The sequence below is a fragment of the Schistocerca gregaria genome, chromosome 8 (assembly GCF_023897955.1).
Source record: "Schistocerca gregaria isolate iqSchGreg1 chromosome 8, iqSchGreg1.2, whole genome shotgun sequence".
In the NCBI taxonomy this organism is placed as follows: domain Eukaryota; kingdom Metazoa; phylum Arthropoda; class Insecta; order Orthoptera; family Acrididae; genus Schistocerca; species Schistocerca gregaria.
In genome coordinates this window covers 391,714,058-391,739,371 of record NC_064927.1, presented here as the reverse complement: position 1 = coordinate 391,739,371, position 25,314 = coordinate 391,714,058, and the positions used below count along the sequence as shown (strand labels likewise).

General features: G+C 43.7%; 1 protein-coding gene across 1 annotated transcript in view; it reads right to left on the bottom strand.

The window, feature by feature from the left end:
- Nucleotides 1-368: 368 nt before the first annotated feature.
- The window catches only part of LOC126284921 (brain-specific homeobox protein homolog), a 135,380-nt gene continuing 110,434 nt past the window's right edge, over nt 369-25,314 (bottom strand). The window contains exon 5 of the mRNA XM_049984184.1: nt 369-7,382. Coding sequence (XP_049840141.1) covers nt 7,102-7,382 — 281 coding nt within the window. The 3' untranslated portion in view covers nt 369-7,101. The remainder of the gene's footprint in view (nt 7,383-25,314) is intronic.

Sequence of the window (25,314 nt, the reverse complement as noted above, 5' to 3'; positions counted from 1 at the left end):
AACCATTGCTTATTAGAATCATAGTTCGGAAGTATTCGCACGTGTCAGCTCCTTCGTCTTCGGAATAAGATGACGAAAACAATTTTTTTCGGCAAGAGCAATTTTTGAGACCTGATAAGAAAATTCTGCTAAGACTGTAGTTTCCTGACACAAATATTGTATCACGATCAGGTTAAATATGCTAGGCTTAAGTTCGTCTACTTACCAGACTTTCAGCTGCACTTATTTGCGTATGGAATTATACACGTTACCGTGTTGCAACATTAGCAATCGGAAGTAGTGTATGTCGTGCGGGAGCTTCTCAGTAATTAAGGTAATGCTAATAAATGAGTTGGTAATAAGGAGAACATTATTACAGAATGCTAACATCAGATAGTACTGTTGTTCTTTATTTGAAATCGTTTGAGTGCATACATAAATTATTTCACATACATATTTCATGTCTCATTGTACAATTCAAACGTGTTCAGTCGTGAAATTCGTCCACAGTAAATTATTTCCATGTATTCAAGTGACTTGAGACTGTCAACAAACTCATTGTTATTAATTGTCTACAAAAAGAAATGTTCCTTACAAAGCAGAACTCTGCAAGACTACAAAAAATGTCCTTAGTCGAAATTAAAGCCGTTTTTTTTAGCGGTTAACATGCATGAAATCACATTTAACGTCTTTACTGAACTGCGGTTATGATAAAAGCTCTGCAGATAAACTCTTACGCGTGTCAGTTTGTCTACGCAGTATTCTAGCACTACATACACATTCAATGCTGTCTTGGACAGTCGTTATCTAGTTATGTACACGATGTATGTATTTACAATGTCACTGAATTATACATTTTACCCTGATTCCCGAAGAGGCTCTCTTCTGTTCTTGCACTTCCAATTTTATATTAACTCTTCTAGAACTACATGTGCAGACGCAATATTTTAAAAAAAAAATATATTGCTTACAGGTCTCGAAAGAAGTTTTCTGCACTCACTTGAGGTCTCTGAATTTCTCCTCGTGGAAAAATTATTTGCATATGCAACCTTTGATTTTAAAGATATTTTCCCTTTTGTTCTGCATTCACAAACCTCAACTCTAACGTTCGTATGCCTATTATGGAGAACACTTTACACACTAGCGTTTAAGGACATTAGTCCGTTAGTGATAGGTTCGGGTAGTCGTTGTCATTTTCACTAAACGTATTGAAACGTCTGTGCTTCTGGGGAGATTTACCTGACAAAATATCGTTGATAATGATTATAAGATAACCTTAACTTTCTTCCCCGGAGTCTCAAGGGAAGACTATTCTCAGTACTTTCAACGAAAGAGACTGACAGAAGAAAAATATGTGCGCCACATAAATTAAGAAAGAAAATCGTTTTTATGAAGGGTGGTGTACTATCGTTAAAATGCTAAAATCGGTACTTGCTCTTCAGTGCGGTTCGAGGTAAGTTGCAGGAAAATACGAGAAAATGTCCTACGGTTCTAGAGTTCAGGGTTTGTGATATGATGCAGAGCTTTTTGACATCGAGGAGTATCGTGACGAGGCGACTTGAACGGGAGCAAACATGAAAAACCTGTTTTATGTAAGATAAGTGGATGACTTCGACATATGGAAAAGGACGTGGGAAAATGTAGTGCATCTACAAGCAAGACTCTTGTGGAGTAAAGTTCGATTGCTTGTAGATGGCAAAAATTCAGCAGTCTCGTGTTGCTAGGTTTGCAACAGACTGGTTCACTCAGTACGAGAGTGGCACGAAGGTGCTCCGGTTTTTGAACTGAAAATAACTGAAAGAGAGACGACGTGATTTTCAAAATTACTGGTTCAAATGGCTCTGAGCACTATGGGACTTAACATCTATGGTCATCAGTCCCCTAGAACTTAGAACTACTTAAACCTAACTAACCTAAGAACATGACACAACACCCAGTCATCACGAGGCAGAGAAAATCCCTGACCCCGCCGGGAATCGAACCCGGGCGCGGGAAGCGAGAACGCTACCGCACGACCACGAGCTGCGGACCTCAAAATTACTTTTTGCAAAGTTAAGCTACTGGACTGGAACGCGGGACGGGCGGCGTTCAAATCAAGATTTAAGCTTTCACTGTTCACTCGCAACTGGGACAGAAAAGGGGGAAATGGCAGTGGTACACAAACCACCCTCCGCCACACACCAGAGAAGAAAGTCAGTCAGCATTGCATTGCCATACAGTTCTGAGCCATGTGGAAAGTCTTACCTCTGTAGCTTATCGGGAAGTTAGTTTAAAATCAATTTCAAAATTTGATTGACAACAAAGCGACCTAATAAAAACGTGGTAAAAAGAGATAATTACCCTACTTGTCACATGATAAATAGCTCTTTCCGAAGAGCATATCTCAGTCTACAAGTATAGCTACAGAATTTCCGCCAGCCTTCACCTACTGAGGAAGTGAGAAAAACTCGTGTATAGCCCAACAATGTCTGAGTAGGAAAATAAACAAATGAACCACGATGGTGGCAAATTTGTATATGTTTATAACGTAATGTGACCTTTTGTTATCTTTCCGCGGCTGTACATTATATTATGTTAAATGATTCTTCCGTCTCTTCCTAGTAAAACTTTATAATTATAAACGAAATGCACAAAACTGTGTATGCTCTGTAAGTACGGCTTGCAAGACCATCATTAGACTTCAATAGACTATCGTCACAAAAGAGGCTACATTACTGGTCAATAATATTAAATCACATGTCACACATGAAGAGACTCAAACGTAGAATAAATGTCATCTTTAGCAAAGAAACACATTCAGCCCCTATCTAAAAGTTTAAATTAAATTGTACCCGTCCCCTATGCTACCTCTGCTGTTGCTTGCAATGTGTGGTGTAACTGGTGCACTCTTCCATACTTTGGACAGCTGTCACAAAGTGTAACCAAGTTACTGAAATCCTGCAACTTCAAGATTCCCAACTATGTGAGGAACATCAAAGCCAAATACGTTTTCAATAATAAAGATAAGATCCATTTAATTACCAACAGTGAGGTACATAAAATCATTTGTCCGCACTGTGTTAAGTTTTATATTAGTCAGGCAGAGATATAGCAACTAGGCTTACTGAACATGAACACAGCTGGAGGTTACAGGAGTCTACTGCACATTTGCTTAGTACATACTGACTGCCGGCCATACATCTCAGCTACAGTGCCATTTCTCCACTTAGAAGACAAAGGGCAAAAACTTTTGGTAGCCCTGGAAATCAATAAAAGTCCTGATTTAATATTAAATTAACACGCACAGCTCAGTAATTCCACTCTTCTAAACTTCTATTACACTTCAAATTTCTTCAGTTCTTCTCATATCGGCAATTCCATTCTATTCCTCCATTTCTTCCTACATTTATTTAATTATGATTGTTTATGTGTTCCATATATTCTGTTCTTTTGTTGTATGTACATTTTCCCTACAATAAGAGACGTTGTTTACAACACTGACAGTTGTATTTTCTGTTAAAATTGTCAGTTGTATCTTTTATTGTATCTGTGCGTCAAATTTCATATGTAATACCTCTTCCAGCTATTCATCAAACCTCTTGTATTAATTTTATTATGTTTGTCAATTTAATTTGACTTTTATGTATGCTGCTATATTGTTTTGCCACAGTTACATGTAGTCTTGTTTGTCGATGTTGTTCACCTCCTCTTCCACTTCATCTACACACACACACACACACACACACACACACACATACACACAATCTCCATGTTTCGTGATAGTGTTTCTTTTCTGGTTTGTTTCCTTTATGTGTTTAACGTTTTGAATTTCGTTGCTGTTACATTGTCAGAGACATTTACTCTGTGTTTGCACGTTTCCATTGTAACGTCTTACGAAGTCTTATTCAACAGTATCGTAATCGTACTCTGACGACAATAGTCAGAGTCTGATGATAGCTTGTAAGCTGAAAACCGATGAACGAAATAAATTAATATTGTAGACCATCCATAACTTTGTGCATCCCATTTTTAACAGAGGTTATTAGTTTTCGTCCATTTCAACTAGATCTCTAAAATCACTTTCAGCACAGATTTTCTTATTGAGAACTAAATCTGTAACCTATAAGCAGTTGTACTGTGTTTGCCATATCTACGAGGTGTTTTTTTTTTAAGTAAGTAACGTTTTGAAATTAAAAAAAACGACTTCTTAAGATATCTCAATAATTTTATTTTTACATGAAAGCCTGTACCTTAATCTACGCACTGTCGCCATTACAGTCTGATTCTTCCTTGTTTACGTTGTGTATGAGTGTTTAAGATGTCTCCGATAATCATGAGTCCCGCCGACTGTGAATTACGGGCTGTTAAAAGATTTCTTAGTGCTAAAGGCCTTAAAGCGATCGATATTCATCGTGAGATCTGTGCAGTTTAAGGAGAAAACATTATGAGTGATGGAATAGTAAGTAAGTTGGTGAGTGCATTTAAAGATGGCCACATAAATGTGCATGGTGAACAACGGAGTGGGCGTCCTTCGGTCGTTAATGAAAATATGGTGCAGGAAGTGGACAATAAGGTGAGAGAAAACAACGCTTTACGATTTCCTCCTTGCGGGATGACTTTCCTAATGTTTCTCGTAGTGTTTTGCATGGCATTGTGACCGAGCACTTGAATTACCGAAAATTGTGCGCACGTTGGGTACCGCAAATGTTGACGGATGTGCACAAAACCAAACGTTTTGACAGTGCATTGACTTTCCTTGAACGGTACCACAACGACGGTGAGGATTTCTTAAGCCAAAGTGTTACGGGCGATGAAACATGGGTGACCTCCGTCACACCAGAATCAAAGCAACAGTCCATGGAATTTGAGCAAGGGCATCGTTTAGCTGCAAGACAATGCCCGTCCACATGTGGCGAATCAGACCAAAGATCTCTTCACATCGTTTCGATGGGAAACTCTAGATCATCCTCCGTACAGCCCCGATCTTGCGCCCAGTGACTACCGTCTGTTCCTGCACCTGAAGAAACACTTGGGCGGTCAGCGTCTTCAAGACGATGACGAAGTCAAAACAGTGGTGATGCAGTGGTTAACAAGTCAGGCGGCAGCCTTCTATTAGGAGGGTTTTAAAAACTGGTACAACGTTATGACAAGTGCCTTAGTATTGACGGAAATTATGTAGAAAAGGTGCAGGCTTTCATGTAAAAATAAAATTATTGAGATATCTTAGCAAGTCTTTTTTTAATTTCAAAACGTTACTTACTTAAAAAACACGCCTCGTACATCTGGATATAGTTGAAATTTCGGTGTCAGTGGTTGAACTGGTTAGTATTTATCGTAACTATGGTGGTAACTTCTCTGGTTCTTCTTCTTTTTGCGTAAGAACACTGAGGACCCAAATAAAATATGCTACCCAATCTCCAAAGCATGGAGGATTCGGGTATCATTCAAGGAAGTTCTTACTAAAACCTTAAGCACTAAAAGCACCCACATCATATGTCTGTTGTAACCAGCATGGTGGGAAAGTTGGAGAAGGTAGACTGCCTGATCTGCCTCAGAATCCACCAAGGATACGAAGGTAAGTTTTGTAACAATATGGAATCGAGTTTTATAAAATAATGGCTGTTCCAATAATATTATGTGGTAGTTAATACTAAGAGAACCGCATTCGTTCTAGGCGCTTCAGTATGGAACCGTGCTACCTCTACGGTCGCAGGTTCGAATCCTGCCTCGGGAATGGATGTGTGTCATGTCCTTACATTAGTTAGGTTTAAGTAGTTCTAAGTTCTAGGGAACTGATGACCTCAGATGTTGAGTCCCATAGTGCTCAGAACCATTTGAACCAAGAACCGCATTCAGGTATATTAACCGAGATACTTGAGAACGAGAGAAAATGACTAGGGTTTAATGCCTCACATTGCATCGAAGTGTTGCTGGACCAGGTACTCCTTTCGCTCAGAACTTTCTGACATCTACCAGCGTCGGTCAACGTGTAGTACTGAGGAACAACGTCGTATTGGCTGCATTGTCCAGATCGTTCTTCCACTGATAGAAGCGAAGTCGTCGTCTCTGACCATACCGACGCAATCCAGCACGGAAGTATTCAATGAGAAACTGCTTTAAGTGTTAGTTACTGCTGCGTGGATATTGTGGTGTTCACGTAACATTTTCAGCAGCGATGTTTAAAAAAGTCAATAACTGGAGTGTTTCCCCGGAAGTAAAGTGTTTATTGTAGCTGCAAACATTCTGAGCAGGAATCTTCATATGGATGGAAAGAGTCGCATTATGAATCTAGTTGACAGTAAAAGTTCAGTTTAATTTCCCATTCCAATTACATATGTGTGTAACTATGTGTACTGTAACGAAACTGTATGCGATAGAAAAACATCTAATGGCCCGTCTGCAATTGAGTGCGGGGCCAGCATATCGCGTAAAACTGTGGTTACAGAACTAAGAGCAGATTGTATCAGGAAAGATATGACTGAAATGAGACTGTAAACCGTCATCAATCTGGCTGTAAGTTGTCGCATAATTTCATGGCAACCACTGTTTCTTCCGATTCTAATAAGTTGGCCCTGTAATTCCATAACATAAATCTAAGCCGCATAATTATCTTAATAGTTACGAGATTTACCGATCTAGTGAGTCACGTGCCTGACTCGAACTCCACAACAGTTGTTTCTCAAGACTTTCTTCGATTTACTATAAGAAGATTTACAACAATTCTGAGTGCGCCAATTTTCACCGAGCATGATTCGTCAGTAGTCTATCCGATGCTCAGTGCTCCACTTCACCCACCACCGATAGAGTTCGATGTCGCATCTGGGAGGGTCACCAGAGTGCCTCTGGGCGTCCTTGGCGAACAGAGCTCCCGTCGGGGGAATCCCCACGTAACGTCACTGCGCGGGGAACCTGTTACCGTCGAGAACGACCCGGCAGCAGTCCAACGGATGCTAATGTCTCCATTTCGTGCACCAATAACGGAATGCGACGGCACACATTGGAGTAGCACATCGCCCCGTGCGTCACTGTTCACATCTGGGGAATCCCCGCGAACCGCCGCTGCACTGGGAATCCCCACATGCCGCAGACAGCGCCCGGCACCTATTGGCCCAGGAAGGGTCCCCCCGGCCGGATGGGCGCCGGTCACACGAGTGGTGGGGGCGGCGGCGGCAGGGGAAGAGGCTGCTGGTGCTGGTGGTGGGGGAGGGGCAGCTGCGGGGGCGGCGGGGGCGGCGAGAGGCGGCCGCCGTGCCCCACGATGTCGATCTCGTCCTCGCTGTCGTCGGACGAGCACACGGACGAGCTGAGCGTGGGCGTGCCGTGCTGCGGCACCTGCGGCTGCGACTGCGCCTGCAGGTGGTGCTGATGCGACGGCTGGGGCGCCGTCGCCGTCGCCGGCCGCGACGAGAAGTCGACGGGCCCGTCTGCAACAGGGGGAGCGAGCTCAGTGTGTCGTGCGAAGCTGAAGAACTGAGAGCAGACACTCTGTGGAAAAGAACTTAGCTTGCTCCCACCCCCACCCTTTACTCTAAAAATGTAAAACCCAATAAAGGTGATGCCCTGACTGCCATAATCTACTGGACTCTTACAGCTTACTGGCCGACAAAAATAGGAAAGCCGAACACACGAAACACAAAAAAGTCCCACACGATTCCACACAGCGAGCGGCCGACTTTATAACGAAACTGACATCTCTGATGACGCCTTTGGCATGTTACAGATACGCTGACGCTGCACGTGTCCCAGGGGGCATCGTCCGTAATACCTGTCTACTAATGTTTCCGAGCATCCACACGTGAACTGTCGCCACTGGCACAAATCCACTAGCAGCCTTGCCATAGTTCCAACTATCGCAGAGAGTTCTTCCCATTGGGCTTCCACTCCCCCCCCCCCTCTCTCTCTCTCTCTCCCTAAACACAGCTACCTTTCAATCGCTTTCCTGTCTACTACCTCTCGATGGAATCATATTAGTGGGTGAACGCACGGATCGTATGGACAACGCCACGGTCGCACTCCGCGATTAATGTAGCAACCCTTTTCTTGCAGAGGTGGCACTAGAACTTTTTGTGATAGACACCAAGGAAGTGCGGGAAATTCTTTGCAAAAAATTAGACTCGATCCTACTAAAAGGACTATCAGTTTGAATATCGATTAATCAAACCTTATCGGAAGAATGTAGGTCAAAATGGACGACAGTAGCGCAATCATAAGAATGGGAAGAGCCACAATTTGACTCATTAATTGAAATGTAATCTACATTTGAAATTTAGAAGCAAACAGAAATATTAGGTACTGAAATCAGAAGGAGCGCGTGCATTATTGTTCAGTATCAGGTTTCACATGTGATCAAGCATCACTTAAAATTAAATCTATAAAATGATATCAAGGAAGACGCTACAGGATTGACGCAACAGTGAGAGGGATATACTAGCAACGAGGAGCTAACAGTGGAGCATGATGGCGTCTTAAATACCCAACTTGAGTAATTGTGAAGTGCATACGCTCGGTGTAGCGAAGAAATTAAATTAATTAACGAAGGAAACTCTTCCATCCAAAATGGTGCACCAATTAAGTTCCTTGCAGATTTTTCTGATGAAATGGCTCCAGACTAGAATGTTTCACAAGCCACATCTATTCACATGGAACCAATGAAATATATTTCATGTAGGATTTTAAAACACATTGTTTCCAACAATACGCCGAAGAAAAGGATCTGTTATCACATAGAAAGCACAGATTCAGAAAATAGTGTACTTGTGTAGCAGTAACACAATGGGCTCGTTGTTCAAACAAAGTAAAGCGTTTTTTCAAGAAATTTATCCGTGCTAGCTGAGTACCCAGTGTTGTCTTGGTATGTAGTTATTTCAGTCCTATTAATCCATCTCCTCCTACTCCCTTCTTCTGGCCATCCTCTCCACCCTCATTTCTGTCCATCTCCTTCTCCTCCCTTCTGTCTGTCCACCTCCCCTCCCTCGCACTCTGTCCATTGGCTACTCCCCCTTTTTCCGCCGATTTCTTCCTCTGCTCCTATCTTTCCATCTCCTCCTCTTTTCTTTCTATATCCATCGTCTCTCCCCCATCTCCCTGTCCATCTCCTCATCTTTCCATTCTCTGTATATCTCCTCCTCCCTCTCTCTTTGTCCATTTCCTCTGCCCCTCTTCCCCCTCTCTGTCGCTTTTCTTTGTCCCCAATTTCTGTCCACTCCTTCTCCTCCCTTCTGTCTGTTCTCCTCCTTGGACGCCCCCCACCACTCTCTGTCCGCCTCCTCTTCACCCCTATACCTGTCCACTTTCTCTTCTTCCCTGTCTCTTTCCATCTCCTCCTGCCCCTCTCTCTGTCCATCTCTTCCTTCCCTTATATTTCCTGAACTAAGTGTCACACAATGATGTTATTTTGTAGGTACATTCAGCAGCTTATGTGGATACTGTCTATTGCATTGTTGCGAATAGCGTTAGTAGCAAAGAAGCCATAAATCTAAACGCGATGACGTCAGGCTTCACGCTACAGTTTTACTGCAGGAACAGCGAAAATGTAGTAAGTTTTTCTTACATCATTTTGTGGGGGTTGTAAAGGAGCAGTAGCTATACATTAAGCAAAGCTTACATTATGCCAAAGTAGTGTGGAAATATTGAATAAACACATTGAAGATTGTATAAACATTGTATTCATTACTCTGAATTGTATCACGTAATACACATCAACCAAGAAAGCAATTTTACAAACGCGGTAAAGTTCAAAAGTCAAAGAAGAAGTGAACGAAGCAAAAATTAACACCAAAGAGTTGTATGCTGATGGTAATAGGAAGTCTTGTACTATGAAGCAACAGTTCGATATTGACAAGGCTTTGTGGTAATATTCGTAGCATAAAGGATATTCAATGATTCAACTTTCATTGTATTCGGAATTGATGCCCATCATTAGCATCAGTGTTAGATGAGACCCAATGGACATGAATACACTTCTGTCTTGGTTGTCGCTTGGCAGCTACCAGGCTCCGAATATCATATAGGTGCATTTTTTGTCATGGCTGAAACACATCCAGTGTCAGTTCATGTAATTTACCGAAGGCTGGTATGAAAGTATCCGTCCTCGAATCGCATACCCGACAACCTCTATAGATGGCACATCAGGGACGCAGGTGAGCCAAAAAAGAACCTGTACGTTCCCGACATCGTCTGTGGTGTCGACTGCATTCTCAGCTATTGCAATATCCTGCTGGAATGTGCCATTTGGTACCCTAGTCATGACGATGTTGTGCGAGAACCAACCGGTATCTTGCTTCCTCCTATTAATGTCTCATCAAAAGACCATTGAGATAAAATAAGAGAGATTTGGGCTTAGACAGAAGCTTACGAAAAGTCGTTCTCGTTCCGAACCATTCGCAAGTGAAACAGGAAAGGAGTGGAGTGACAGCGGCACACAAAGTACTCTCGGCCGCACATCACAGGTTAAGTTGCAGAGTGGGAATGTAGATGTAGCTGCTTGTTCCACATAATTCAAGGACTAGTTGTGTGAACCTTGGATTCAGATAGTTATCAACTCGGGCCGCTGAAAGCATGTGTCTGATTTATATACGAGTTTTTACAAAATCATAAACAAAGGAAACCGTAATCTGCCGCTCTGCTTGACCACAGAGCATTGCCCTTCCAAATCACTAACACTCCTGTGTTCATTGTGTGGTAATCTTTTCTTCTTCAACATCGCTTTCATGATTAGTTTGTGTATGCATTTCAGTTAAAAGGTAACTTTCTTACAGCGTGGAGTGGCAGCTATTTGTTTTACAATAACATCTGTGTGTTGCTTTTATTTATTGTCAGAATGAGCCTTATCTTTAGCCATGGCAGTGTACTCGCTGTAAGTGAAGAAATTTATGTAAAATAATAGGTTTTGGAAAATCAGTGTAGGTGTTGAAGGTACACACATCACGTCTAAGGAATCGTTTTATTGTAGTGTTAACAAGGAAACTCAGTGAGGAGCAAGACTATAACTTTTAAACATAGCATTCAGATCTCAAACTTTCGCGACGTCATGTAACAAAAATAATAAAAATGGGAATAAGACGCAGGTGTTGCCTTGGACATTTCCACTGAATCTCAGTATTACGAAAAACATCCTCCAGAACTAGCTGACGTAAATCAACAACTACTCAGATTGAGATTTTCACTCTGCAGCGGAGTGTGCGCTGATATGAAACTTCCTGGCAGATTAAAACTGTGTGCCGGACCGAGAGTCGAACGCGGGACCTTTACCTTTCGCGGGAAAGTGCTCTACCAACTGAGCTACCCAAGCCAGGTCTCCGCAATATCCTTTCTTTCAGGAGTGCTAGTTTTGCAAGTTTCGCAGGAGAGCTTCTGTTAAGTTTGGAAGGTAGGAGACGAGGTACTGGCGGAAGAGAAGCTGTGAGGACGGGGCTTTAGTCGTGCTTGGGTAGCTCAGTTGGTAGAGCACTTTCCCGCGAAAGGAAAAGGTCCCGAGTTCGAGTCTCAGTCCGGCACACAGTTTTAATCTGCCAGGAAGTGTCAACTACTGAGATGTTTTCACTCCGGCAGCCAGTATGCGAAACTCCGAAAGACAGCAGCCAGACTGGAAAGTCTAATATCCACAAGCATCACGAATCTTGCCCGACAACTGAATATTCCTCCTTAAATTTCAAGATGAGAAGACGCCAAGCGAGAACAATCGCTTCATCTGTTGACTCCACATATGCACACCACCCTAGCTGATCCCAGGAGAAGAAACCATCTGCACTCATTGAATTATAAAGTGGTTATTTCTCGTAATGTTAGTCCCTAGTCTGTATTAGTAGCTTGTCTCTAGCCCCATCAAATTCACTACGAGTATCACATAACTGTCAATAATTATCATCAACGCAAGAGTGTTACATTGCATGTGAAAGAAATAAATGCGAAAGTTTATTTGCTTGTGTTTTTCAAATAATAATTAACAGGGATGCGAATGATGTACGTAACTTTAGAGGTAAACATTTCAAATGATTATATAGTACTTGAAACACAGATTTATCGAAAAGTGTCTCTAGAGTATCAGAAGACAGGTGCGCGAAAACTACAAGACGTACAGAGAAAAATTACACATATCAGCGGATACAGCATCTTCCCAGGTTTGGATTTTCGATTTGTAAAACAAGCCACTAGGGAGAGCGCGTGCCAGAAAATTTAGGCAAATCATCTGCTTTTTACTGTCTCAGAAGCTTAGTGTCTACTGCTTCAGTCGCACAGACTGTACGGTCAGCACAGATCTTTTTCTTTTTTCCTGTTGGCACCCACCTAAGTAGGGAGAAATGATCATCACTGTAAAACAGCAGAAATCAGGGCTCGCACAGAAAATTTAAGAGCTCGTTTCTCCCGCGCGCCGTTCGGGAGTGGAACGGTAGAGAGACAGCTTGAACCCTCTGCCAGGCACTTTATTGTGAATAGTAGGGAAATCTCGTAGACGTCGACGTAGACCGGAAGCTATTTTGAATGCCAGCGGGTTTCCTACACCATATGACGCATGGTAATATGTTCCGCTTTTGTTGTTTCCTTATTTTTGTCCATCTCTGTACATCCTCTGCATTTTTTTTTTATTGGTCATCAGTCTACTGACTGGTTTGATGCGCCCGCCACGAATTTCTTTCTTGTGCTAACCTCTTCATCTCAGAGTAGCACTTGCAACCTACGTCCTCAATTATTTGCTTGACATATTCCAGTCTCTGTCTTCCTCTACAGTTTTTGCCCTCTACAGCTCCCTCTAGTACCATGGAAGTCATTCCCTCATGTCTTAACAGATGTCCTATCATCCTGTCCCTTCTCCTTATCAGTGTTCCACATATTCCTTTCCTCTCCGATTCTGCGTAGAACCTCCTCATTCCTTACCTTATCAGTCCACCTAATTTTCAACATTCGTCTATAGCACCACATCTCACCAATTCTCTTCTGTTCCGGTTTTTCCGCAGTCCATGTTTCACTACCACACAATGCTGTACTCCACACGTACATCCTCTGAAATTTCTTCCTCAAATTAAGGCCGGTATTTGATATTAGTAGACTTCTCTTGGCCAGAAATGCCTTTTTTGCCATAGCGAGTCTGCTTTTGATGTCCTCCTTGCTCCGTCCGTCATTGGTTATTTTACTGCCCAGGTAGCAGAATTCCTTAACTTCATTGACTTCGTGACCATCAATCCTGATGTTAAGTTTCTCGCTGTTCTCATTTCTACTACTTCTCATTACCTTCGTCTTTCTCCGATTTACTCTCAAACCATACTGTGTACTCATTAGACTGTTCATTCCGTTCAGCAGATCATTTAATTCTTCTTCACTTTCACTCAGGGTAGCAATGTCATCAGCGAATCGTATCATTGATATCCTGTCACCTTGTATTTTAATTCCACTCCTGAACCTTTCTTTTATTTCCATCATTGCTTCCTCGATGTACAGATTGAAGAGTAGGGGCGAAAGGCTAAAGCCTTGTCTTACTCCCTTCTTAATACGGGCACTTCGTTCTTGATCGTCCACTCTTATTATTCCCTCTTGGTTGTTGTACATATTGTATATGATCCGTCTCTCCCTATAGCTTACGCCTACGTTTTTCAGAATCTTGAACAGCTTACACCATTTTATATTGTCGAACGCTTTTTCCAGGTCGACAAATCCTATGAACGTGTCTTGATTTTTCTTTGGCATTGCTTTCAATATTAGCCGTAACGTCAGAATTGCCTCTATCGTGCCTTTACTTTTCCTAAAGCCAAACTGATTGTCACCTAGCGCATTCTCAATTTTCTTTTCCATTCTTCTGTATATTATTCTTGTAAGCAGCTTCGATGCATGAGCTGTTAAGCTGATTGTGCGATAATTCTCGCACTTGTCAGCTTTCTGAAAGTCAGATGGTATGTCGCCAGACTCATATATTCTACACACCAACGTGAATAGTCGTTTTGTTCCCACTTCCCCTAATGATTTTAGAAATTCTGATGGAATGTTATCTATCCCTTCTGCCTTATTTGACCGTAAGTCCTCCAAAGCTCTTTTAAATTCCGATTCTAATACTGGATCCCCTATCTCTTCTAAATCGACTCCTGTTTCTTCTTCTATCACATCACACAAATCTTCACCCTCATAGAGGCTTTCAATGTATTCCTTCCACCTATCTGCTCTCTCCTATGCATTTAACAGAGGAATTCCCGTTGCACTCTTAATGTTACCACCGTTGCTTTTAATGTCACCAAAGGTTGTTTTGACTTTCTTGTATGCTGAGTCTGTCCTTCCGACAATCATATCTTTTTCGATGTCTTCACATTTTTCCTGCAGCCATTTCGTCTTAGCTTCCCTGCACTTCCTATTTATTTCATTCCTCAGCGACTTGTATTTCTGTATAACTGATTTTCCGGGAACATGTTTGTACTTCCTCCTTTCATCAATCAACTGAAGTATTTCCTCTGTTACCCATGGTTTCTTCGCAGCTACCTTCCTTGTACCTATGTTTTCCTTCCCAACTTCTGTGATGGCCCTTTTTAGAGATGTCCATTCCTCTTCAACTGTGCTGCCTACTGCGCTATTCCTTATTGCTGTATCTGTAGCGTTAGAGAACTTCAAACGTATCTCGTTATTCCTTAGAACTTCCGTATCCCACTTCTCAGCGTATTGATTCTTCCTGACTAATGTCTTGAACTTCAGCCTACTCTTCATCACTACTATAGTGTGATGTGAGTCTATATCTGCTCCTGGGTACGCCTTACAATCCAGTATCTGATTTCGGAATCTCTGTCTGACCATGATGTAATCTAATTGACATCTTCCCGTATCTCCCGGCCTTTTCCAAGTATACCTCCTCCTTTTGTGATTCTTGAACAGGGTATTCGCTATTACTAGCTGAAACTTGTTACAGAGCTCAATTAGTCTTTCTCCTCTTTCATTCCTTGTCCCAAGCCCATATTCTCCTGTAACCTTTTCTTCTACTCCTTCCCCTACAACTGCATTCCAGTCGTCCATGACTATTAGATTTTCGTCCCCCTTTACATACTGCATTACCCTTTCAATATCCTCATACACTTTCTCTATCTGCTCATCTTCAGCTTGCGACGTCGGTATGTATACCTGAACTATCGTTGTCGGTGTTGGTCTGCTGTCGATTCAGATAAGAACAACCCGGTCACTGAGCTGTTCACAGTAACACACCCTGTGCCCTACCTTCCTTTTCATAACGAATCCTACACCTGTTATACCTTTTTCTGCTGCTGTTGATATTACCCGATACTCATCTGACCAGAAATCCTTGTCTTCCTTCCACTTCCCTTCACTGACCCCTACTATATCTAGATTGAGCCTTTGCATTTCCCTTTTCAGATTTTCTAGTTTCCCTACCACGTTCAAGCTTCTGACATTCCACGCCCCGACTCGTAGAACATTATCCTTTCGTTGATTATTCAATCTTTTTCTCATGGTAACCTCCCCCTTGGCAGTCCCCTCCCGGAGATCCGAATGGGGGACTATTCGGGAATCTTTTGCCAATGGAGAGATCATCATGACACTTCTTCAACTACAGGCCAGATGCCCTGTGGATACACGTTACGTGTCTTTAATTGCCTTCTGCATCCTCATGTCGTTGATCATTGCTGATTCTTCCACCTTTAGGGGCAATTTCCCACCTCTAGGACAAGAGAGTGCCCTGAACCTCTATCTGCTCCTCCGCCCTCTGTGACAAGGCCATTGGCAGAATGAGGGTGACTTCTTATGCCGGAAGTCTTCGGCCGCCAATGCTGATTATTTATCAAAATTTAGGCAGTGGCGGGGATCGAACCCGGGACCGAAGACGTTTTGATTATGAATTGCTACCCCTAGACCACGGGTACCTGCTCTGCATTGTACATTTGAAGAACCTCGTCTGGTCATCAGTTCACCCGAATGTTTACATCATCGCCGACTCACCACACCACATTACATGCCTCCAGTTAGTTACTGTACAATTTCTGTGTTGGTTTCTCGCTGAAGACGTACCTCTTTATGTGCTTCTGTGAGCAATGGTCTCTTGCGAGGTTCCAAGCTCCGAATGTTCGCTGCATGCAGTTACCTTCGCAGTGTTCGTTCGATGACTAGCTTAGATGGACCTGCATTTACTAACACCACCGATTCCTGTAGGGTTTCAGATCGAATGTCTTTGACAAACCATGACATTCGTTTCCAGTCACTGTTGGTTAGAATCTTTCTGCGACTACTGTTCGTGATGCACGTGAAAGTTCTATGCTTTCAGTCAGTTTGGTACTCTCAGATAGTACGCAAAGGATTGTGTATAGTAGGGGTGAATTTTTGCTAGAAGTAACTGTCTGACAGTTCCTTGCGAGTATTTCCTGTAAGGGTACGAAAGTCGTGCTAGAAGAGACGTCGGAAGCGTTTACACGCAGCAGGGTGAGAGTGTGTATGAGAGCTGAGAGATCACTCTCTGCGAGAGTCGTAGTTCTGTGTGTGAAGGAGGAGGCTGCGATGGAAGAACGTCATTTTGGAGCTGTACTTTTAGTTACGGTAGTGTGCAAAGGAAAAACGTAAGCTACCGTTTTCGTGTTAGATAGGAGAGCTGAGGAGGCGGCGAGATGACGCTGGAGCTTGCGAGAATCTCGTGACAGGAAAGCGACAATAATCTCAAAATTTTACGAGAATAACATTGGTGGAGGTGGAAGCAGTGTTCTTTATACTTGGACTCAAAGTTGCCAATCTGGATACTATTATGCTTAAATCCGTTAGTGTTAAAGACAGACTACTTGTGACTCTAAAATTTCTAGCATGCTCTTTAATATTTGGTAAACTAACAATTATGATGAAATAACATTACACCAGTTTCATCTTGACACCCACAGAATGTCAAAAACCAAATAGGGAAGATATTTGATAAAGTAAACATCTCTGGAGATATTTATCTGAAAATTCTTACTTTTATTGACTTAAGGAATCACTTGGAGATTCATGAAGTTCTGTTCTTCACCATCCAATATAAGAACATAGTCAATAAATAACACCACGTCGTATAAAATTATAGATACAGCTGTATTACTTGAAGTTAAATGCCAGTTTTCCGAGTTCCAGAACGACTGCTTTGAAACACAACTTCATTGTTTCTCTATATCAATCTGTGTTATGAAACTACTTTGCCTGATTCCTTGAATTATCAAAATACTAGTAAATTTCTTCTGTGGAGGGGTTAAAAATTACAGTCATTTAAGTCAACAAAATTTCCTTCTTATCTCATTTCCTATAGTCCAACAACTGTCCAGTCCATAACGCTGGTCTTTTCTCGGACAAACTAATTAACTGTATAACTTCATCCTAAGTCGACTTCCTGGCAGCTTTCTTCATTACTTTTTTTGTCGACTCTTCGCTGACATTCACTCACAATTGGCATCCATCGCTTTAGTAGTCCAATCGTCACGACAGTGCCGGTCACGTTTATAGAGTGGATTGTTACGATGTTGATGTGGGGCATAATAACGTGGGATCGATTCTATTCAGTGGCCATTTTTTTAAATTTTCGTTTCTTAATTCTATATAATATGTCTATGATGCTTTAAAATGATATTTACTGCGGAGCATTGTTTATGTCCAGATCTTTAGAAATAGGCTAACTGTTCATGCTGTCTGTTTAGAAGGTAAAACGGGCGATTTCTTCGCTTAAACAAACCACAGCTACATGTTATCGCTCAAAACACTGAGTTTATTGGTACTTTTATTTAATGTGTGCGTGAATACTGCAAAATATATTAGCAACCGGTGAGTCCTTCGTCATCTGCAATGACTCCTTAAGCATCCTACAAGCTCTCGATCAGTGCTTCCCTCCTTTGGTAATGATTATCCAGGAGTCTTTATTTTACAGGTCCGTCTTGATCACATAGATTTTTACATTTCAGTATGACCGGTTTCGGTTACTGCCATCTTCAGATCATAAAATATTCTGGTGTAGTATCAACGCCAAACTAAACATGTAGGTACATAGTAAGTGCATAGTAAGTGCTCAGAATATTTTCGATCTGAAGTTGGCAATAGCCGAAACAGTCATAGTGAAATGTAAAAATGTATATGATAAAGACGGACCTGTAAAATAAAGTGCCGAAAATAGGATCCCGGACTCATTTTCAGACTTCGTGTCTTCAATTGATCCAGGAGTCTCTCTATGCCCTCGGAAACAGTGCGCGTTCAGTGACCTTCATTTGCACCCCAGTACGTGTCGGGATCGCGGGCAATGAACTTGCTGATAGTCTGGCCAAAGAAGATGCCGTAAACCAACCCTGGAGATCGGCCTGCCGATGACTGATCCCCGATCGGTCTTCCGCCGTGAAGTTTCTGCTGTCTGGGATACTGAATGGCGCACCCTCAGTACACCAAATAAACTACGTGTTATCAACGAGACAACGAATGTGTGGCGGTCATCCACGCGAGCCACTCGCAGGGGCTCCGTGGTCCTTCGCCGGCTCCGCATTGGCCATGGCTCACATAGTCAACCCTTCCGTCACCAGCACCCACCTCGGTGTCGCTGTGGCTCCCGCCATGACTGTAGTCTGCATCGCGTTGGACTGATCAATTTTAGCCGCTCTGCGGCGGACTTTTCAAAAATGTTCAAATGTGTATGAAATCTTATGGGACTTATCTGTTAAGGTCATCAGTTCCTAAGCTTACACACTACTTAACCTATCCTAAGGACGAGCAAACACTCCCATGCCCGAGGGAAGACTCGAACCTCTGCCGGAAGTAGATGGACTTTTAACCTTCCTGTCACACGGTCATTGTTGGACGACAATGCCTCAATGGCTGATGTCGTTTTACGTTTTATTTGTGTGTGTGTGTGTGTGTGTGTGTGTGTGTGTGTGTGTGTGTGTGGTGTGAGGATATCACATAATCTAAGGCTGGACGTCTGGCCTTCTCTGCCAGGTCTCCACCTTCCCTCCATTTGAACTCTACCTCACTGTTTCTTTGCTGTATGTTCTCCTTGGTGTTCGTCTTTTCTCTATTTGTGTTCCTCTAGCCTTGCCTTTCAGACTTGAGATTTCAGTTGTTGCCAGGCCATCTGTTATATTCTTTTAATACCTTCCACTACTTTTCTTTCTAGCGTGCGTCTTTCGCTTTTGGTTCGCTTCTTTCTTTTTCTGTTTTGGTGTGGTTCCCCGTTACTTTTACGCTCTTGTTTGCGTGAGGAGAAAACGGACTGATGAGCCTGTAGTTTGGTCCCTTTACACCCCGGACCAGCCAACCAATCAACGTGAGGTCTAAACTCGATGGGATGTTGCCCCACTCTCGGACACAGCCGGCGAGCTGACTCTCAGCCCCGGCCGCTGTGGCCGAGCGGTTCTAGACGCTTCAGTCCGGAACCGCGCAGTCGCTACGGTCGCAGGTTCGAATCCTGCCTCGGGCATGGATGTGTGTGATGTCCTTAGGTTAGTTAGGTATAAGTAGTTCTAGGTCTGGGGGACTGACCTCAGATGTTAAGTCCCATAGTCCTTAAATCCATTTGAACCATTTTTTTGACTCTCGGCGCTGTTTACAAGAGACGTATTGCTCGCAAAAGCTGTTTGAAAGTGAAAAACTCTCACTTGTACACCTGGCTTAAACTGCATTACATGGCCGCGAGTGGTACATCACACCTTGTAGACCTGCTGGATGACGCCTTGATACACGAATAAATCTGGCAGCTTCAATGATAGTGTGATCGTCAGCACGAAGGAACGCGAAAGCTCATGTCTGTCATTCGGTCACGTAACCCCGTCGACTGCGCTTATTCCATACAAGTGACTGGCAGGTACACACCACTTCAAAGCCACGCATAAAGTCCTTGGTGGATGGTAAAACGACCTCCTGCTACCAGTTCTATAATATGGACCTTTAGTAGGGTGACTAATATTCTGACCAATGATTTCACAGATACTATCAGTTACTGTACTCATAGGTAATACGAGTATGTTTGGCTTTCTCCCTGCATCTGTGCTCCCGACCAGGGGAATGCTTCTGACATGGCCAACCGATTCGACTTACTAGGTCTACAACTTTGCTTCCGCAGTTTTTTCTCTACGTTTGGGGCTTTATTGTGAAAAACGTCCAAAAAATGATGATTCATAGTATTGCCCATCGCTGGCCACTACATTCTGCCATCTTTCGGATAGCATACGAATCCTGTGGCGGAAGAACTGGGCGTTTTTTGTGGGGATTTTTGAATCGATTCAAATTTGCACTTTTTCATATGATCGGAAGTGCTGGTCAGCCAGGCGGTATGCCACTGATCGAAAAAGGTGGTAGTCAGAGAGAGCAACGTATGGAGAATACGGCGGGAGGGGTAGGACTTCCCATTTCAAGTTTCCATGTATATTTTGCCGGGTTTTGCGACATGGGGTCGAGCACCGACCTGCTGCAAAATTACCTTTACGTGCCTGTCGCTGTATTGTGGCCGTTTGCGTTTCATCGATAATGATGTCCTGTGACTGTCTTCGTCTGTTTGAGCAGCTACGAAAACGTTCTGCCCTCCACCACCATACCAGTCTTCACCATCAAAATCACTGTTCTTATGGATTTGAAAAAAATCTCTGCTCGTTCTTCCACTAATAGTTCCCTCACAATTGGTCTGACGTAGCATTTTAAGAGCCACAGCGACAGATTTCTTCACGTTAAAGCTGAAAATTAAAACTTCCCGCAAATGGCAAGAAATGGGTTCGTAAGTTGACATAATTAATCGAAAATAACCTTACGTTGCAGTCACAAATCGACTAATATTTTTATGGCATTATGTTTACACATGCCTAAGCTTATCGTATTACACCTATGACCAACCACGCGAACCCCTCTTGCCATCACTGCCGTCTATTGCAAAACGGCGAAGCAAAGTTGTAGACCTAATATGTTTGGCAGGTCGCTAGTGTACGACACAAAATGAATGAGTATAAGGTACTGCGGCTCAACAGTCCCTCTTTTTCGAGAAAACCACCTCTAAAGTTCCTGAAGCGCAGTCGTCCCAAAATTGAGGAATCGGTAGATAATAGAAAATTTAGTATTTTTCATCATCACACACGTTACTAGAAATCGAGGATAGATACTGTTAAGAATGCCGCTTTGTTTCGATAGTGCAGATGATGTTCAACGACAGCGCTGCTGACTTAGCGACCAAGGCATCTGCTCGGGGAATTGAGAACCTTTGTTCGATTCTCAAATGCGCTCTGCAGTTTTTTGTTTGTATATTAAAATTAGTAGGAATACAACGGTTGATAAGGTAATCGATTAGGAATAATAGCAATATAAACAAATAAATTTCTCAAACGACTTCGGTTAGTAAAGAATTAAAATACAGTGTAAGACAGAAAAAGAAAGAAAAAAAGGCGTCGCACAAAGGCACAGTTCGAATAGGACTGTAATTGGTGATCTAAATGTAGAGACAAACAAGTGATTAAAATTTCAGAAAAGTTGCGTGATTTATTCAAGAGAAAGAACTTGACAAATTTAGCACGCCAGTAAGGCGTTGGTCCACCTCTGACCATTGCCCGAGGAGTTATTACGATTGGACTTGTTTGATAAAGTTGTTGGATGTCATGCTAAATTCTGTCCAACTGGCGGGTTATATTGTGAAAGTCCCGAGGGCACTGACCATAATGCGTCAAACGTTCTCGGTTTGGGGGAGATCCGGCGACCTCGCTGGTCAATTGAGGGGGGGGGGGGGGGTTGACAAGTACGAAGTCAAGCAGTAGAAACTCTCACCGTGTGCGGGTGGGCATTATCTTGTTGAAATGTAATCTCAGAATGGCTTGCCATGAAGAGCAACAAAACGGAGCGTACAATATCGTCGCTGTACCACTGTGCTGTAAGGGTGTAGGGGATGACAAATAAAGGGGTCCTGCTATGAAACAAAATGGCAACCACTCCGTCACTCCTTGTTGCCGAGACGTACGGCAGCCGAGCCACAGCTGCCCTGGGCGTTTCCTGACACGTCTTTTCTGTTTATCGGTGCTCAGTTCGAAGCGAGCCTCATCACTGAAGACAGTTCTACTGCAGTCAATGAGAGTCCTAGACGAATGCGCCCGATGACACTGAAAACGGGTTTCTTGGTGTACAGAGGTCAAAGATACTCGGCACAAAGTGAGCCGTCAGCTCAACTCCTTTTTAGTGAGCCGCCCATTACTGGTTCTTGTAGTCGCTGAAGCACCAGCTGCCCCTCAGATTGGTAATAGTCATGTCTTCTACATCTATCTACATCTACATCCCCACTCCGCAACCGCAAGCCACCTGACGGTGTGTGGCGGAGGGTACTTTGAGTACCTGTTTCGGTTCTCCCTTCTATTCCAGTCTCGTATTGTTCGTGGAAAGAAAGATTGTCGGTATGCCTCTGTGTGGGCTCTAATCTCTCTGATTTTATCCTCATGGTCTCTTCGCGAGACATACGTAGGAGGGAGCAATTTACTGCTTCACTCCTCCGTGACTTCTCTCCATTGAGAATGACATGTTGCGTTCTGTTATCTAGGAACTCTTCAATCCAATCACACAATTGGTCTGATAGTCCATATGTTCTTACTTTGTACATTAAACAACCCTGGGGAGCTTTACCTAACGCCTTGCGGAAGTCAAGAAACACGGCATCTACCTGGGAATCTGTGTCTATGGCTCTCTCGTGGACGAATAGCGCGAGCTGTGTTTCACACGATCGTTTTTTTTCGAAACCCATGCTGATTCCTAAAGAGTAGATTTCTAGTCCTTGTACTCGAACATAATACGTGTTCCAAAATTTTACAACTGATCTCACGTCAGAGAAATAGGGCTGTAGTTCTGCACATCTGTTCGACGTCCCTTCTTTGGAACGCTACGCTCTTCTAGAGTCCTACGGTACATCTCTGCAAGAAGGAGGGCAATTTCCTTTGCGTACTCTGTGTAAAATCGAACTTCTGGCCTTTGAGAACCTCTCTGACGATTCCTACGTTCTCCTGCTCTGCCGTCTCTCTAGGTCGACTGCTTCCTTCTTGACGCTGTCTTCGTTCATGCTTCATCCATTCCTGCCAACATTGTAGAATAGTGGCACTGCTCCTATTCAAATGCCGTGCAATTCGCCGATTACTCCAACCGCCTTCTTTGAAACCAACTGGGGCTGACAGTGAGACCGGCGAATATGCCGACAGGAGGAGACCAGTGAGGCTCGTTGGGCAACGTGTCCATACCGTCATCTGGGAGCTGACAAATAGGGCGCGAGCTCTATCCGGCACGTGAAACAGACCTATCCCACCTCGTTCACGGGGAAGAGTAAGGGTTGCATAGTTAACTTTGAACAACAGCCCAGAGCTGACGAAAGATGCCATCGCTGCCAACATGCGACGTGCCACAGTAATCGGGAAAGGTAGAACCTGTGCTACATGGGGAACTCGGGATGCGATATATATATTTACATATCGAGCTCGTTGGAGAATATCTAGGGATCGAAGGCGATGGTCCATAAGACCTGCTCTGATCATTAAAAGGAGGCGTCGCCAGTTGATGGTGGCTGAACGCCGGAGATCAGATGAAAAATCTATTCCCAAACAGCGAATGGTATCAACGGTGGTGAGAAGTGTAATGCTCTCCACGGAAAGTCCCGTGCCAATGAACATAACTTGCGACATACGTACGTTTAAAGAGCTACCCGATGCCTCACCATAAGTCGCTATCCACGTCAAAACAGTTCGAACCTCGTCGGCATTACGTAAACAGATGACTACATCGTCAGCATAGGCCGTGCAACAGAATCGGTAGCGATCTATGGACAACCCTACTAAACTAGTCTTAATCCACATAGCAAGGATTCCTAGGAAGAGGCGTACAAAACCACTGATAGAGGGCAACCTTGACGTACGGAGCGACCTATTTTTATCGGAGGAGTGAGTCTGCCATTGTACATAATCCTGAATGAGGCACCCCGCAGAAGGCGCATCACTACCGTGATAACGGCGACTGGGAAACCCATATGGTGGAGAACGGCCGTAAGGAACGAATGGTCAACCCTGTCAAAAGCTTGGCTAAATCCAAAGACGCAAGTGCCCCAGACAGGCGTTGTGCCTGGGTAACAGCGATCATATCCCTGTAGCGGCATAAAGCCCTGCGGATATTATTATCGCCTCCCAAAGATGCTTGGTCTGGCGACACAACATATCGGGCAACATTTTTAAGTCGTGCCGGCAAAATGCCAGTGAAGATTTTCATATCACTGTTAAGGAGGGTGATGGGCCGATAATCACTGATATTGTTGCCACCATGCGGTTTATGTACAGGAATAATAATTCCTTCCATGAAAGCGTCCGGCACAGGTATTTCCGGAGACATCAGTTCCCGACAGATGGAGGTGAAGGTGGACTCTAACAAATCACGGAAGGTGCGATAAAATTCGAGGGGAAGACCGTCGGGTCCTGGGGAGCGATTGATGGTTCCTGCCCGGATCGCATCGCGGACTTCATCAGTAACCTCTGACATGAAGTCAATCGCCGCATCTCCTGGGATACCACCGAAGTTGAGCTGCGACACTTCCTCGATCAACTCTGGGGAATGTGGAATTGCGGCGAAGAGCTGCTGGTAGTGGGCATGAAGCACATTCCCTATTGCAGATTGGGTTACGTAGCGACGCCCTTCTTGGTCTGTTAGGACGGGAATCAGTTTTCGGCGTCGATTTTGGCGTTCTTGGACGATATGGTACATCGACGGACGTTCATGAGGCATGCGATCGGCAGTACGAGATCGTACTATCGCTCCTTCCAAATGCCTCCGCATGAGATTGGAGATTTGTGCCTTAGCATGGTTCATCCTTGTATGGCGCTCAGGGGAGGTTGGCATCGTGGAGCATTCTCGTAGGATCCTGTAGTAAAAGTCCATAGTGCTCTTCCTCCAGGCTACAATATCTTTGCCATACCGGATCAAAGTTTTTCTAAGAGCAGGTTTTGCACACTGGATCCACCAGGATATGGTAGACGGATATGTTGGACGGCGTCTATTACATGTGATCCAAGTGTCTTCTATTAGAAGGCGACAGTCAGGTGAAGTAAGAAGTGCCATGTTCAGTTTCCATAAACCACGTCCGTGCCATACTGCCTGTCTTGTGCGAACAACATCACAGAAGTAAGCCTCATGATCTGAGAAAGCAACAGGCCAGTTTCAGCCTGTCGAGTGTGTTGAATTAGGGACCGCGAGATGTAGATGCGATCCAGTCGGCTAGAGGAGTGCGCAGTGTACTACGTAAAGCCCATAAGATCACCGTGAACGTGTCTCCACGTGTCGACAAATTGTAGCCGCGTGACGAATCCAGAGCTGCGCATGGTGAGTGACGCGGCAATTGATCCTGAGGTCGCTCGCTGGGTGCAGTTGAAGTCTCCACACACCACCCAGTCACCGTGT